Source organism: Vollenhovia emeryi, unplaced genomic scaffold (genome assembly GCF_000949405.1).
Source record: "Vollenhovia emeryi isolate VEMERY1.0 unplaced genomic scaffold, V.emery_V1.0 DF939153.1, whole genome shotgun sequence".
Classification (NCBI taxonomy): Eukaryota; Metazoa; Arthropoda; class Insecta; order Hymenoptera; family Formicidae; genus Vollenhovia; species Vollenhovia emeryi.
The window spans coordinates 1530427-1547490 of NW_011967213.1; the positions used below are offsets into that span (position 1 = coordinate 1530427).

Sequence of the window (17064 nt, forward strand, 5' to 3'; positions counted from 1 at the left end):
TCTCAACAAATAGTATCATACTTTATTATTATATTATGCTACCATAATTATAACTTATGCTATGAACATTTAGCTGTTCGTAAATTTAGATTAATAGATAATAAAGACTGATTTACGATAAATGATAATCATCATACAGCTTTATAAGCAATTTTAGCTTCATCTAGTGATTATTACCATAATCTCACAGACACTCACAGACACTTGACAAACATTTAATTAGCAATTTCAGATTTTAATAAATTGATACGTCTAAATATAAAAAATTTTTAATTGATGAATAACAAATAAGTAAATATGTAAGATATTATTATAGTTATTTGAATACAAAATCTGATAAGTTTTTATTGATTGACATAATCTATCAAATAATTTTTCTCTTAAATCTAATTCATGAAGATAAATAAATTATTGTATTAGATGGTCCTTAATATTAACTTAAGTTTTTAATTATTATTAAAAATTATTTTATAAACAAAATGTGCAATTTAATTTCAGTATATCATTTTTTTAATACTTTCATAATTGTATGTATAATTATTACTATAATCTAGTGATTATGAAAACAAATAATTAAAACAGAATAAATTAAATCTGTAAATATATACAATATTAATTATTAAAAATTACTTTAGAATTAGAAAATCTTAGAAATATTTTTAAGAAATGTATCTAGAAAATTTGCATACACTTAGATACACATTCAACGTTTAAGATTAATTGTAAGTATAACATTTGATGTCTAAAATTACTTGTCTTATATGTAAACCGCACATCTTATGTCGGATTGGAAGATGGCAATCTGTATTTAATGCCAAATGGTGTGGTAAAAACAGATTTTAGCATGCAACATTTAGTAACCTTATGTCATTACGAATTCAAAGCTCCGCTTCCGATCTGCTCCGGAAATCTTACGGTAAATTCAATTTTCAAACGAAGCTTTAATTTACTGTAGCACGAGTTGATTCCGCAGTGAGCATGAGCAGTTAACATAAGTTTAACCACAGAATCGTCCTATTAATCTTTCGAAGTCTGTATGTATTAATGTTTTTGCAATGAAGTTTTACAAACTTTACGAAAAGCACGATGATAAACAACTGCGTGAGTGCGATTTGTTTAAAATTACGATACATTTGTGTTTAGATCATAGCAACGCACTACCTGTCGAATATAAAAGACGAGTCGATCTCAAATAAAACTTTGCAGTCTATCGTAAGGATATGCCGGTTTATGCACTCCAGTGTAATCGACGCAAGTGATCGCTTTTTGAAAGTAAATATGCAGTATTAATATTTTGCAGTATCAACTTATGAAATTGCGATTGTTGTATAAAATAAATTATTTTAGGAATTAGATCGTCATAATTATGTTACACCTACGTTATATTTGGAATTACTATCGAGTTATGCCAACCTTCTGAAAAAAAAGAAAGATGAGTTAAATTCTTCAATGATACGTTTGTCCACTGGTGAGTAAAAATAAAATTAATATAAATGAATTAACACAAAATCTTACATATTTATTAATTACTTTAATAATTATGAAATAATTAACAAATATTTTATAATACTTTCCAGTTCTTATATACGATTAAGGGAAAGATTATAGAATATAAAGAAAGGTTGATAAAATTATATATGTATAATACAATTTTAATTAAAATAATTAAATTGAGATGTTAAAGTGAAAATTCTCATTTTATTTTTTATACTTCTTATTTCATCAGCATCTTAGTATCAGCGTAACGGATAGATTGCATAGGTCAAAGGTAAATGACCGTCAATAGTTTTCCAGAGTCTATAAATTTAACACCGACTGTCTGACGGTAGCTCGTAATTCGCGGTAAATTCGGAATATCGATTTGCCCTGTGTGCAGGTCGTGGGTAGTATTTGTGTGTTAGAAGGCAGGAAATGAAATGTCTCAATTCTTAACACCCCTGCTACATATTTCAGTAACATTTTCAATGTATGTAATATCGATTCTGCAAATACAATATATATCCCAAGAATTATTCTACTTAATCTAATTTGTATTAAAGGTATTCTCATATACAGTAATTTGATTTTTAATATTTGTGGTTATAAATATATGCGGGAAACAGGTATAAATATCTTTTATTGTACATTTATCCGCCAACTTTATTTACAATACGAGAAATATACCAAAGCATATCAAATTACTATGAACAGGGAAATTGCGTTTCTTTGAAAACGTAATGTTTCTAGTGTTTTTTTCTTTTGATTAACATCCCGATGAAACGAGAACGCATCTGTTTAAACTCTATGAGCCCGTAATGAAAATTCACTGCTTTCGTTTCGTTTACAACAAGACGATGCAAATTAATTACTTCATCTGATCTACATAAATCTTCATCTAATCAACATACAACTTAGTCTTTGTAACGTGTACTTTTCTCGAACAGGATTAAATAAATTGGCGAACACAGAAGCAGAAGTGAAAGGTATACAGGAGATATTAAAACATATGAAACCTAAGTTAGAGGAGGCGGCAGAGGCTGTGGCGGATATAATACATAAGATTACTCGAGACACAGTAAGCACATCTCAAACTCTGTCAAAGAAAGTTTTGCATCCTCATCGCTCAAAACTTCTTATTTCATGTCTTATACAAAAGATATAACTTAGTACACAGATTTCACCAACAGGAAATATTTAATATTATCGGTTTAACAACTAAAATAAATTTTTAATTGTAAGAAGAATCTTTTCCACTTACGTTTGTGTTTCATAATTTTCTTTGACATCTTATAACTCTCTTTTCACGATATTTTATGGGAAACTTGTATAAGGACATAATTAATCTCATAACGAGATTAATAAAATTATTATTATTCAAGGTCTTTGCAAGCTTTTTTTTAGAAAGATTATGTCTGTTAAATTTAATTTAATTAATTATAAGAACTTGAAATAAAATTTTATGTTTTAATAAAATGTAGGTGAGACATTTCTTTGTAAGTTTCATATTTCAAGGCAAAATGTGTATCTACAAAATGTAAGATATAAAATGTAAGATATTAAGAGCGAGAATAATTAAATGGAAATGTTGCGGGGGAACCTTCTTCTATTTTTGAGAAAAAAAATATAGTTGCGATAGAACAATTGTTTTTTGTATGTAGAAGAAAAAGCTTTTTATTAAAATGTATAATTTAAATAAACAAATCTAATGTTTTGAGAGAGGGAGGGAGGGGGGAGAGAGAGAGAGAGAGAGAGTCTGTGTGTGTTGTGTATGACATATGTATTTTTTTATTGTAATCAGACAATACTTATATAATTAAATCATTTTTCTTATGTCCATCTGACTTAGAAGTTATTTCTAATTGTCCATATGAATCTGAAATATCTTTAATAAATTGGTAATTAATTTATGGAAAAAATTATTTAATTAATTATATACTTAAGCGCATGAGCACTTATTAGCTTATTATTATTTAATGTGTATCAAAAGAGCCTTTACTGTTTGCATGTAGAAGATTTGATATATTCCATTTTATTTTTTTACAAGATACGTCTTACGTAATCAACATACGAGTACAAAGCTTATAATCTGCTTCTTGCAGATTGAAACAGAAAAGACCAAAATAATGGCTATGGAACAAGAAGCGGCGGCAGCAAAAATAAAGGAAGAGAATAAAGCGATCAGGGATGAGGCAGAGGCCGATTTGAGTACGTTTTATCCTTACGAAGCCATAGTAAAAGCTCTGTTGTCAGAGCATTATACTTTAAATTATGTTATATAGCTTTTGCAGTACACGTGCATGCACGTGCGGTAACAGAAATTTGTTACAAAATTAAGAGAAGGGCTGCAACAAGCGAATTTATCAACTAATATTTTTGGACATTATTATCACAACTACATGGCCACATGTGTGTGTGTATTCCTAAATATTTCGTTCTAATTAGTAACTACTCCATAATTGTTATACATTTGTATAATACATATTGCATGTCGAGTATTTGTATAATACATATTGCACGTAAACGACATTATTTTAATCGATACATACAGTGATCAGTTCTCTCACCATATTTTAATAGCTATAGTAAGTGCAAATCCATTGTGGACGTAAATATTTATTATCGAAAATAACATTCCTGTGGTACAAAATATCATATCGAAAAAGTATCACGTGTTATTTACTTGGACGTTCCGCTTTAGAATAAATATAGCGCATTGCGTACACGGTTCAAATGTCAGTTTTTTCGACGGAGAATTTTACGATTAAATCAACGCAAAGTTTACAAAACTTGCGGCTATAATGTTCACAAATTCGTTCATGTACATTGTGTACTTAATTTGCATACGGTTTACTTTAAAAACGATATTAACAAAGACATATACATATATTCTAAAAAAATTAGATGCTATATTTAAATATATATACTTGTTTATTTATGATAATCATGAAAAATTTTGTTAGTTTTTAGTATTAAAAGCAAGAGTCTGTGAATATAGCAATACTAGTTATTGCTAATTGAATTTAATATTTTTTGCATTCTACATTACATTATATAAAACATAATTATGTCTAAAATTATGTCTAAAAATTACCCAGTCCTTTTTAATTATTTAAAAATTACATAAAACCAATATTTAGAAAAGTATCAAGTCTAAAATATTTAAACTAGTTACAGAAATTAAATATGTATACATATATTCTTAAAAGATGTTTTTCTTCTTGTATAAAATATACTGTAGCGTCACGCTCATAAAGGATGTATTTTATGTTAAATATGTATATTTGATGCGAGATGCTATCATATCCCTTGATACACACATAATATTTAAGAGAGAATTTTGAGGAAAATTAATTACGCATGTCTACAAATTATATATGTACACAGGTAAAGTAAAACCAATGCTCGAGGCTGCTGTAGCTAGTTTAAAGGCTCTAAATAAGAACGATATTACGGAGGTAAAAGCGATGAGGAGACCGCCAGTAGGAGTACTTTTAGTGATTGAAGCAATGTGCATTATGAATAACGTGAAACCGAACAAGGTTTGCTCAGGCATATACACAATTGCGCAAATGTTACAAAATAATAATTTGAAAATTCCAACGAAGCATTTTTTATATTATAATATTTACGTAATTATAACCGTAAAATTGAAATTCAATAATCATTAATTTTTACTATTTTTATAAAATATGATAAAATATGATATTGTAATTCTATATTATAATTTCAATAAATATTTATAAAAAGTACAATACGATTTTTAATTAGTATCATAAATACAAATTTTATGAGTGATTAATTATTTTCAGATTCCTGGGAAATTTCCCGGTGAAAAGATATTAGACTATTGGACTCCTGGAAGTCAAATGCTGGCAGATCCAGTTCATTTTCTATACACAATGGCTCATTTTAAGATAGAAAATATCACGGAGGAAATTATCAATAAATTAAACGATTATATAGAAAATCCCAATTTTCAACCAGATAAAGTAAACATTTTTATAATAGTAAACTATTACATTTGTAGTACTGTTTGTAAAATATTTTTGCATAAAAATATTTGCTTCATGAATTTTATATAATATTGGAATAAATAAGCACGCGCGTGCACACACACACACACACACACACACCCATACACACATTTTCTTTACCAATATATTAGTAATCATTTTTTAATATTAATATCAATAATCAATAAGCTAATTTCAAAACTAATACATATATGTTTTAAAAATATTATATTTAATTTAAAATTAAGTTTTAGTAATTATCTAAAAATGTAATTTGATATAAGTTAAATTGCAACTATATTTGTTTGATATTTGAATAATAATAATATCATTATTAAATTATAATATCAAAAGGTACTTCAAATTTCGAAAGCTTGTCATTCTCTGTGCTTGTGGATCCACGCAATGTACAACTATTACTTCGTAAATAAAAAAGTTGCACCTAAAATGGAAGCCTTGACAGAAGCCGAGGAAATCCTGGCTGAAAACGAAACAACACTCCAGGGTATAATAACAAGATTACAAGAGATACAAGAAGGCATTGAGAAATTGCAAGATCAGTTGAGGGAAGAGGAAGCGAAGAAAGTTGGATTAGAAAAGCAGAAACAACTTTGTGAGGAACGAATGGCACGAGCCGTAAGACTGCTTATAGGCTTGTCAGATGAACAGAAGCGATGGATTATTATGGTAGACAATATAAAAATATCCTTAGAGAATGCTATCGGTGATATCCTTCTCTCGTCAGGTATATGTCAACATTGATTTATTCGAATTATTTATTTTTGCTTGCATATGAAAACTGAAAATCTTATTCTTTCATATATTTTGAAACATAGATTTTTGACACTAAAGTTATTGTACAACTTACAAATTTATATTTTCTGCAAAACTACAAAAATGGTGTAATAGTTTCGACAGTGCTCAATAATACAATGTTTTTTGTTTAATTCGTTAAATTAATTCTTTTAATTTAATTTTTAATTTTATGTCTAAAAATAGGTAAATAGATTATTATAGTTTAATTTACACAATATAACAAATAAAATATATTACAATTGTTTACCCGTAATTTAAATTGACAAAATAATGCTAAATTGGAAATAAACAGATTCCTGAAGAAACGAATAACTTAAAATTATATCGTTGAAATATCATTATCAATGCATCAACTATGTATTTTTTGAAAACTGTATTATGAAAAATCTGTCATATAGTTTCTAAATCAATACTTTAACAGTGTCAATTTCTAAAATTCTATACGATCTACTTTAATAGAATTGGTACGACATTTATTATATAAGAAAGTCGCAGCCATTCTGGTAAATTCAATTTTCGTGCCTTGGGAGGTTCCGTCCTTACAAAGAATAGTGACACTAATCTGATTCTGCTAGCAACGTTTATCTACCAAAGCGCAATATCAATTCGATCATCTTATAAAAACTCATTAACAAAAAATTAAAGTACAATTAGTTTAGCAAACTTATACATATATTATAATTATTTTTTTATATTTATTTTCTTACACCCAGAATATCTAAACAAAAATAAAACTTGCAAAACAGATATTAGAAGTATGTTTATGAAAACACTTTTGATATTTATTTATCTAATTGTGTAAAAAGCGATTTTTTTCTAATTTCTAATAATAATTTAATTTTTTATATTTGTTACTGTAAAAACTATTTTGATAGTGTTGTCACATGTTAACAAAATATTTCTCACGGATTCTCTCCAACCTTAGTCCGATTGGAAATAACACAATATCTTCGTACGGTTCATTAGTGACAATTGTTTACTGTTCCATTCATATGAGATTGACAAAGCTTCACATGCAGCAGCTTAATCGAGTGTCCGCATAGCTTTGTCTATTCCAGCAGCAGAACAGGATTGATTTCACACGATTCCTTTGTATCAGAAGCTTCCATCTTGTTTGCAGGTGCAATTGCGTACCTAACACCCTTCACAGATATTTATCGCCAAAATCTCTTGACAACCTGGTACGACGTTCTCGGTGAGGATATTCCTCACAGTCCAGGCTGCAATCCGATACTAACTCTCGGCAATCAGATAGAGATAAGAAATTGGCACATGAATGGTTTGCCTAGGGATTCCCTATCTATCGAGAATGCAGTCCTCATGATGAATTCTAAGCGATGGCCCCTCTTCATTGACCCTCAAGCACAGGCGAATAAATGGATACGCAATATGGTGGGTATCAAAGAGGGAAAAGTAAGAATTTTTTTAACAGTTTTTGGGAAATTTATACTTCATAAATTTTCTATAACTATTGATAAATGACTTTTAAGATAAAGACGAAAGAGAGAGAGAGAGAGAGAGGGAGAGAGATCGACAAAAATAGTAAACTGCTTATCGTAGAAACCTTTAAGAAAAATTAAAAACATAAAATTTTAAAATAATTCCTAAATGTTTTAAATATTAATTTTTAATTTTATTTATACAAAATTTTATGTACATTTTTCTTATCAGATATGTATGTAATAGCCTAGACATAACTATTACTCATTGTGAATGTTATGTTAACATTCAAGAGTTCAGTGCAATAGTGATTTAATTCGATTTTTTAAAAACTTATGGAAATTAGTTTCAAAATTAAAAAATTTTAATTTATTTTCTAAATAGGTATAAAAATTCAATTACACAATTGTTATACTAAATATTTTTGTGTTTCTGTAATAATTATTTAAAATATTTCTATTCTTTCAATTAAGTAAATTTTCGCTTTCAGTGCAAACCATTCGGACTTTCTATTTTAAAAATGACGGATAAAGATTTATTACATATCATTGAAAAGTGTGTACAATTCGGAAAGCCATGCTTGATTGAAAATGTCAGTACTGAACTAGAAGCTTCCCTAGATCCTATTCTCACTCGTGCATTATTCAATAACACCGGACAACCGAGCATTAAAATTGGCGAGAATATCGTACCCTACAATTTTGAATTTCGTCTTTACTTAACAACAAGACTCTCTAATCCTCATTACGTACCAGATATAGCGATAAAAGTACTCATAATCAATTCCACAGTGACTGTTGGGTAAGACTTTACATTTTTCTTAGAAAAATTTTTGTGAAATATTTTGTACATGTAAATTTTATGATCAATGCTTTACTACCATATCTTTATTATTGTAAAGTAACTATGAAACCAAATCTAACAATGATAGTGGAAGTTTCAATCAATAACATTTGTAAGCAAACAAACTGTCTACACTTTCCTAAATACTTTTCTTAAATTTTTATTCTATATAATTTACTATATTCAGATATAAATGTACGTGTCAATATCAAAGATTAAAATTAATATACAATCTGTAATTTTAAAATAACATATGTATAATAAAATGAATCAGATAAACTTGATCTTTTTTTCATTTTGATTTAATTAAACAGAAATTTTCTTCATCTGATTCACAATTTTAGTAGTTAGTAATATGATGTTTAATCTGTGTGCTTCATTTAAAATTTGATTTTAATCTTTTATATATATATGTAACTATATAGTGGCCTTATCGATCAGATGCTGTCTCTGATCACTATACAAGAGCGTCCTGATCTTGAACAGGAAAGGAACGCGATTATTGTGTCGTGTGCTGAAATGAAACGGAATTTGGGAGAGATTGAGGACAGACTTCTTCACAGAATTACGATATCCGAAGGATCAATAATTGATGACATTGATCTGATTCATATCTTAGAAGCTTCAAAAGCCAAAAGTGAGGAAATTAAGGTAAAAAAATTATCCTATTATTACATAGGTTTAAAATTTAGTGCTAAAACTGTCTGTTTCTTTCCTTATATTTCAGATATGTAATATTATTTTAGTTGTAGTTGCAAGATCTTATTCTTTCATAGATTATAAAATAAATAGCATACATATTTATTGGTTTGTTAAAACTAGATTTTTTCTTATTATATAAAACAGTAATTTATCTTTTACTATAGATGAAAATGGAAACCGCTGAATTTACACAAGCAGACATTGATTTAACGAGATCATTATACATGCCGGTAGCAAATCGGGCACAAATATTGTTCTTTTGTATCGCCGATCTCCAGCGTATTGATATCATGTATCAATATTCCCTGGAATGGCTAGTCGTTATACTCAATAGCAGCATATCAAATACCAAAAAAAACAGTAAGTAAAGCTTTTTGTATTCTGATATTGTATACTATTGTGTTATTAATTCAAGCTCATCTAATATTTACAGTGTACACACAGAACTATATATTTATAATAAAGTTTTCTAAATAGATTTTTTATTAACCTAACAATATTTTATTTAGCATGAAAAGCTTATGACTAACAAATAGAAATATCTACGTGTTTTTAAACAAGTTTACTTTTAAGATTAAATTTTTAAGGTTAAAAAGTTTATCGAAACTTATATGAACGTATTTAAGTATGCAAAATATTTAATTATTTTAATTTAATTACTTGCAATTAAAGTTAGTTAATTCAATAATTTAATTTCACAGATAATATTAATAAACGGATCGCGGACATCAACAAGAACTTCACGTTTGCTGTCTTTACTAATGTGTGTTCCAGTTTATTCGAAAAACATAAACTGTATTTTGGTTTCCTTGTCTGCGCACGTATTCTTTTAGATAATGGCACAATCGATCCGATAGAATGGCGACATTTTCTTACATCAACCACACCAATACGGGTAAAACTTGAACCAAATTGATACTTATCACTCTTTATAATTAATAAAAATTTATTTTATTGAATAAGAATTAATAACTTTAATCTCTTCAAAAATATTGTATATAAAATATATAATAACGCAATTTATATGTAGATAAAATTTAATCTATTATAATATATCGATTAATTTCTTTCCGTTCAACAAAAATAATAAAAATAATCATGTATTAATGTAAGACAATTATTGTAATCCAATATAATATAATAATATATTAAATATAATATAATAAAATATCCAATATAAAAATGATTCATGCAAGAGATCTTATATAAAAGAATATTATATAAAAATGACACACATTTGGTTAAATTTAATTCTTGCCTTCAAAATTTAACCTAATGTTATTTTTATATAATATTATTGGTTTTCTATATACATATATATGTTTAAATATTACTTATATACCTTTATTACCCTTTGCGAGGTGTTTAAATATTACTTTAAATACATAAAATAAAGGATTTTAAAAATTAAATATATAATATTTTTATCTCCGAATCTTGTTTTTAAATAAAACTAACAGCTATAAAATGGTAAATAGACATCACAAATTTAGTTTTTATTGTGATTTTGAAGATAAAAATTTACAATTTTATCAAATAAATTTTTATCTGACAAGCCATACCCAATTCCTTTTAACTAATGTTTTTTGCAACCACCGTAATATATTTTCCCATATATGTATATGCTTTCACACGCTCAGGAAATATGAGTAGGTGAAAAGATATTTATTATCTCTGTCATATATTATTGATGTATATCCAGGGATTTCCCTTTTAGGAATTGTCAAACCCCGCACCCGAATGGATTACCGCGCGGTGCTGGCAGGAAATTCAAGCTTTAGAGCGACTTCCAAAGTTTGAGAAATTCATCACATTTTTCCAGCTGTCGTTATCCCAATTTAAAAACATATTTGATACTCAGGAAGCACATTTGTAAGCAGATTAACTCCTTTACATTAAAGTCTCTGTCCATATAAATAATTATCATGACATCAAATTAATTTAAGCAAGTAGTAATTATAAAGTTTTTAGAATAACAGATTGAATTAATATAAAAAAATCTTTTCTGATAATGTAAAATGCTCTATTTAAACACATTTAATTAATTAATGATCATTAATAAGGTTTATTCTTATTCGCAAGAATATCTTTCTATTATAAATAGATTTCTTTACAGAATATAGTTTCTACAGTAAAATATAGTTTTTGTATTAAATATTAAAAGATTTTAAATTTTCACTCCTTCTTTTCCCAATTGTAAGATGATTAAACTAAGATTCTGCATTAAAAATATAATTTTATCCATTTAGAGCACCATTTCCTCAACCGTGGGAGATAAAACTCGATGATTTTGAGAAGTTACTGGTACTCAAGTGTTTACGACCTGACAAGGTCATCAACGCTATGCAAATTTATTTGACAAAATATCTAGGTCAGCAATTTGTTGAACCTCAGGCCACAGAATTATTAACAATTTATAAGGAATCATCTAGCACTACGCCAATTGTTTTTATCTTATCACCTGGTACTGACCCGGCCGCAGAGTTGTATAAGTTCGCCGATAAGTTAAAAATGGATGGAAAGTTATACTCGATATCTCTTGGTCAGGGTCAGGAACTCAAGGCACAAGTCATGCTAAAGGAATCAGCGGAAATAGGCACTTGGCTCTTCTTTCAAGTTAGAAATTATCTGTATTTCTTTAATTGCTTTTTTAAATTAATTAATGTGTTAGATATTTGAAACAAAAAATTTGTGCATAATTATAATATTTATCATGCTGGCATTATAATTATTTAACACTCTGACATTAAGTAACTCTCTTGAGTCTATTATCTTTGAATAACTTATAATTGCGCTAAATATATTAAATACAAGCAATAAATTAATTGATCAAAAGAAGCAGTTTCAATATAAATTTGAATGAAAAACTAAAACCTCGGACAACAAATCAATATCCCTTTTACTTGACGTAACGAAACGATCCACGAAAACAATTGTTCGTTTAATTTTTATTTTCAATAGGAAAATACAAAGATAATAGTAGATTGAGTTTTCTTGTAAATGATTATATGGAATGTTCAAATGTTAAAATTACACAAAACGGTATCCTATATTATAATAATCATTACAAAAACAGTTTGAAAATTATTAAATAAAAAATTTCACAAAAGTTTATCGTTTAAACATTTATATGTAAAAGCAAAAAGAATATATCTGCTGTATTGAATACAATATCCATTCAAGTATGCAAAACAGTACACCATATAGTCTCATATTGTAAAAGGAAGCCATTCAATGACATATTGCACATTAAATCGATACTAAATACTACAAAAATATAAAAACTATTTATTTCAATAACCTGTATAGAGCAGAAAGGCAGAAATATGATTTGTGCTATAGAGGTGTCCTTAATATTATACATTAGCAAGGAAAGAGAATCCAAGAAGTAAATTTTGATCCTCGTTAAATTTTAATACCATTACAATAAATTACATAGTGGATACATTTTCACCTAATGACATCCGTTTAATTGTATTCCTGTGCTCACTTGGTTTCTCGGTAAGCAAAATATAATTGAACCTCAAAAACACGCACAAATCAATGCTCTTAACTTACAAACTGCATTCGATTAACCAAGCTTTACGGAACCTTATCGTTTGTTATCTGCCAAACACTTACATCACCAGAAACACAAATAAGCACGAGAATGAGTTCTCTTGAAAATGGTTGTAAACATAACTGAAACGCGATGAACAATGTAATTTATTATAATGGTATTAAAATTTAACAAACATCAAGATCAGCCTCTTTGATTGTCAACGCCTTATTTCCTTGCCAATTAAATTTAAAAAATGCACTTAATATAGAATAAAATCTAAACAACTTTTCAAAATTGCATAAATATTTAACACATAAATAGCACCATACTAACAAAATTCTATACCACAATATTATCACATAATCCACATTTATATGTATATTAAATCATTGTTAGTTTGAAATGTATTGGATATACAATTATTGTTTAAAATACATGTCAATTTACTACTTAAAATTTATAATAAATATCTTTAATTGTAATATATTTTTGCAGAATTGTCATTTGGCACCAAGTTGGATGCCAAAACTCGAATTTTTTGTCGAGACGTTGTCATTAGAAAATACTCATAAAAACTTTCGATTGTGGTTGACATCTGCGCCGTCGTCTGACTTTCCCACCAGTATTCTTCAGAATAGCAGCAAAATGACAGTTGAACCACCACGAGGCATAAAGGTATGTATTATACATATTATTGTAATATAATCAGTATACATTTTTTAATACAATCATTTTGTTTTTGACGTTTTATTAAATCGACTTCTAAGAGGGTTCGTAACGTTTAAACAAAAACACTTTTGTTATAAATCACGGTATAGATAGATAAATGACAAAAATAAAAATTTGTTTACGTATTATAACTTTTCATAAAGTTCATCCGGTTTCCTTCTTGTTTCTCATTTTTAACGTAGGCCAACATGTTACGTGCATATCTAACACAAGTTATGGAAATGCAAGAGTTTCTGCAACCCGCTCACCTGAAAGCTCTGTCATTCAAGCGGCTTATATTCTCACTTTGCATGTTTCACTCAATCCTGATCGAGAGACGGAAATTTGGTCCCCTCGGTTTCAATATATCCTACGATTTCACAAACGGGGATTTAGCTATATGTTTGTCACAATTGTACATGTTTGTCATGGAATACGATACTTTGCCATTTAAAGTAAGCTATTGGTCTTGTGGAAAAAAGATCTTAGCTTAAGCGGAATGTTTCTATCTTTTCTCTTTTAATTTTGCAAAAACATTGCGAAACTGATATCACTTTCGAAAAAGAAAGTAACAATATTTTTATATCTTCTCTGATGAACATAAAGTCTCTATTAAAATACGCAATTCTATTTTTATATTTTATATTTAGAAATTTTATTTTGACACTCTCTCTCTTTCTCTCTCTCGTGAGTTTTTTACATACATAATAATTGCTAAAGAAAATTTCTGTAATAATAAGAATCTTGTAATTTTCTTTATCTAATCCTTAGATTCACCATTTTTTGAGATAAATTTATACATTAAGTAAATTAAGAAGAATATTAATTTTTACATAATTCTTATTGTTATTTATATATAACGAAGATTCTCATATATACGGTCGGGCATATTAATTATGGTGGACGGATAACAGATGATTGGGATCGCCGAGTTGCCATAACACTTCTTGAAGACTATTACAATATTAATGTCGTCTCCCAAAATCACAAGTTTGACGAACAAGGGATTTATCATCAGGTATACATATCTTTGATATAAAAAATCAACTATCTATGATAATTCCAAAAATGTTAAAAAAAGGTGTAAATCTTTTCATATCTAGTATTAACATTAACTTAAAATATATATGCAAAAATTCTCAGGATTTACATAATCTTAATAAATTTATATAAAATTTATACATATATTTATATAATAATGTACAATAAGAACATTTCTGAAGTGTAAACTCTTTTTATAAACAAAATTGCTATTAATAATGTTATTTACAACACGCGATGTTTCCCTGCACCTACGTAGTTACCAGCTGCAGCGTCGTTCGATGATTATCTAGAATACATAAAAGGTTTTCCTTTCAATGACGATCCATCACTATTTGGCATGCATTCAAACGCTGATATAAGCTATGCCCAAGCAGAAGCACATGCTTGCCTCGAAACTTTGATAAATACGCAGCCCAGAGAACTTGGTGTTGCTACTACAAGCATCGAGGAAGTGACAAGTCAAATAACTAAGGACATGTTGTCAACGATATCCGAACCGTTTCATTTAAATGCATTGCAAGAGAGGTACTGCTGAATATGTCTTTATGTATGATAAAGCAAAAATATATTTTTGCTTACGAACGTTTTTCTTAAAATGTTCTTACCGTTGCTATTTTTAACCCGAAATAAAAAACATCTTACAATTTCATCATATCTGAAATTTGATAAAGCTATCTCTTTATATTGTCAAGATATAATCGTTATTTCATGACAGAAATCCGATTTCTTAAAAGTGCATTCTTATGTACAATATCTAACAAAATAAAAGAATTTTTGCTCTTCACGTTTCAAAAGAAGTTTTATATTTTCGAAACAAGTATAGCATCTGCGAAAAAGTTAGATAAATCTTTCTATTAAATCTGTAAATAAACTAAATTGAATTTCAGGTACCCTATATTGTACGAGGAATCCCTTAACACTGTGTTACTACAAGAGGCCAAACGATATAACAGTTTACTCGAAAGCGTGCAATCAACGTTGCAAGATCTTCTGAAAGCTTTAAAAGGCTTGGTCGTCATGTCGGAACAGCTTGAAATGATGGCAACCAGTCTTTTTCATAATAAAGTACCCGTGAATTGGCAAAGCAAAAGTTATCCGTCTTTAAAACCTTTAGGTAAGAAGATCTACCCGATTACGAATCAATCAATACGTAATATAATTTTAATTAAATTCTCAAGACTAGTTGTGTTACAACAAATAAATTTTATTGTTTTCATTAGCCGGATGGTTTGCCGATTTAAAGGAAAGAATTAGATTTATAAGCAATTGGCAAGATGAAGGTATACCGTCTGCATTTTGGTTGCCTGGGTTTTATTTTCCTCAAGCCTTTCTAATTGGCACGTTACAAAACTTCGCGCGCAAACACGTAGTATCCATCGACACAATCGATTTCAGCTTCAAGGTACGCTTTCAGCCTTTAATTAAATTATTGATGGGTCAACATGATTGACGTGTAACATATATTATAATAATAACTACGAGAAAATAAACGTGAGGATAATTGACAGGCATTTTCAATTATTTAAGAGATTTTACTGTAGTTGAATAAATTTTAATTTATAGTAATTACAGATAAATTATTATAATTAATCTACTGATAATAAGCATAAATCTAATTAATATTAATTCTCGTTAAATGGTCAAGAATCGTCGTTGCAAAAATTTGATATTATACTAGTCTTGGCAAAATCGATAAATGAATATATTTCGAACAAAGTCGTGTACAATGTTACATATCGTAGGTTTTGTCTTCCAAACCAACGCAGAGGCCGTCGAATGGCTGCGTCATTTATGGTCTTTTCCTGGAAGGCTGCCGGTGGGACGGAAACTATCTCGTAGAGTCTGTACCAAAGGAATTATTCATCGGTTAAGTATTAATAATGTTGCCATTACATTAAAGTTAATTTCACGCTAAATTATTAAATGCTATATTACTAAACTAATGAAATACAAATAACGTGCTTCGCTTAGCAAATTATATTGTTTAGTCGGTCCGAGTCTCGTTTACATGACACGGTACTGTTCACTTGTTGTCCAGACATGCCGCCGGTTCTCTTGTTACCAGAAATTCATCACGTAATTTCGCTTCATGGAATTTATATATGCCCTGTATACAAAACCATTGAGCGCTCTGGAACTCTAAGTACAATGGGACATTCGACAAACTTTATTCTAAAGATGGAAATTCCAATTGATAAGCCGCAATCACATTGGATAAAAAGAGGAGTGGCATTGATATGTACTTTGGATTATTAATATATTTCTCTGTTACAGCATTTGTGACTTATGATTGACAATTGTTAGTAATTTCGTGTGCATGTTATTGATATTATAACCATTATAATAATTATTATAATATAACAACCGATTGTCCCAAATAAATTTCTATTGTGAAACTGTGCTTTTCAATGATAACATTTACAAAATCTTTCAAACGTGTTATTATTATTTTCTTTAAAGTATATTATTTGTACAAAA

The 17064-nt window shown here is 28.4% G+C and overlaps 1 protein-coding gene across 1 annotated transcript in view; it reads left to right on the forward strand.

Moving 5' to 3' along the window:
* Positions 1–16982, forward strand: part of LOC105565387 (dynein heavy chain 1, axonemal-like) — an 80300-nt gene extending 63318 nt beyond the window's left edge. Inside the window, 22 exon segments of the mRNA XM_012018533.1 lie at positions 1144–1272; positions 1348–1468; positions 2424–2554; positions 3579–3684; positions 4864–5018; positions 5289–5468; positions 5847–6237; positions 7429–7700; positions 8239–8549; positions 9017–9242; positions 9458–9653; positions 9995–10188; positions 11011–11165; positions 11543–11909; positions 13330–13509; positions 13746–13997; positions 14408–14560; positions 14843–15111; positions 15474–15700; positions 15807–15988; positions 16329–16452; positions 16625–16982. Of these exon segments, the coding sequence (XP_011873923.1) occupies positions 1144–1272; positions 1348–1468; positions 2424–2554; positions 3579–3684; positions 4864–5018; positions 5289–5468; positions 5847–6237; positions 7429–7700; positions 8239–8549; positions 9017–9242; positions 9458–9653; positions 9995–10188; positions 11011–11165; positions 11543–11909; positions 13330–13509; positions 13746–13997; positions 14408–14560; positions 14843–15111; positions 15474–15700; positions 15807–15988; positions 16329–16452; positions 16625–16842 (4539 nt within the window). The 3' untranslated portion in view covers positions 16843–16982.
* The last annotated feature ends 82 nt before the right edge of the window (positions 16983–17064 follow it).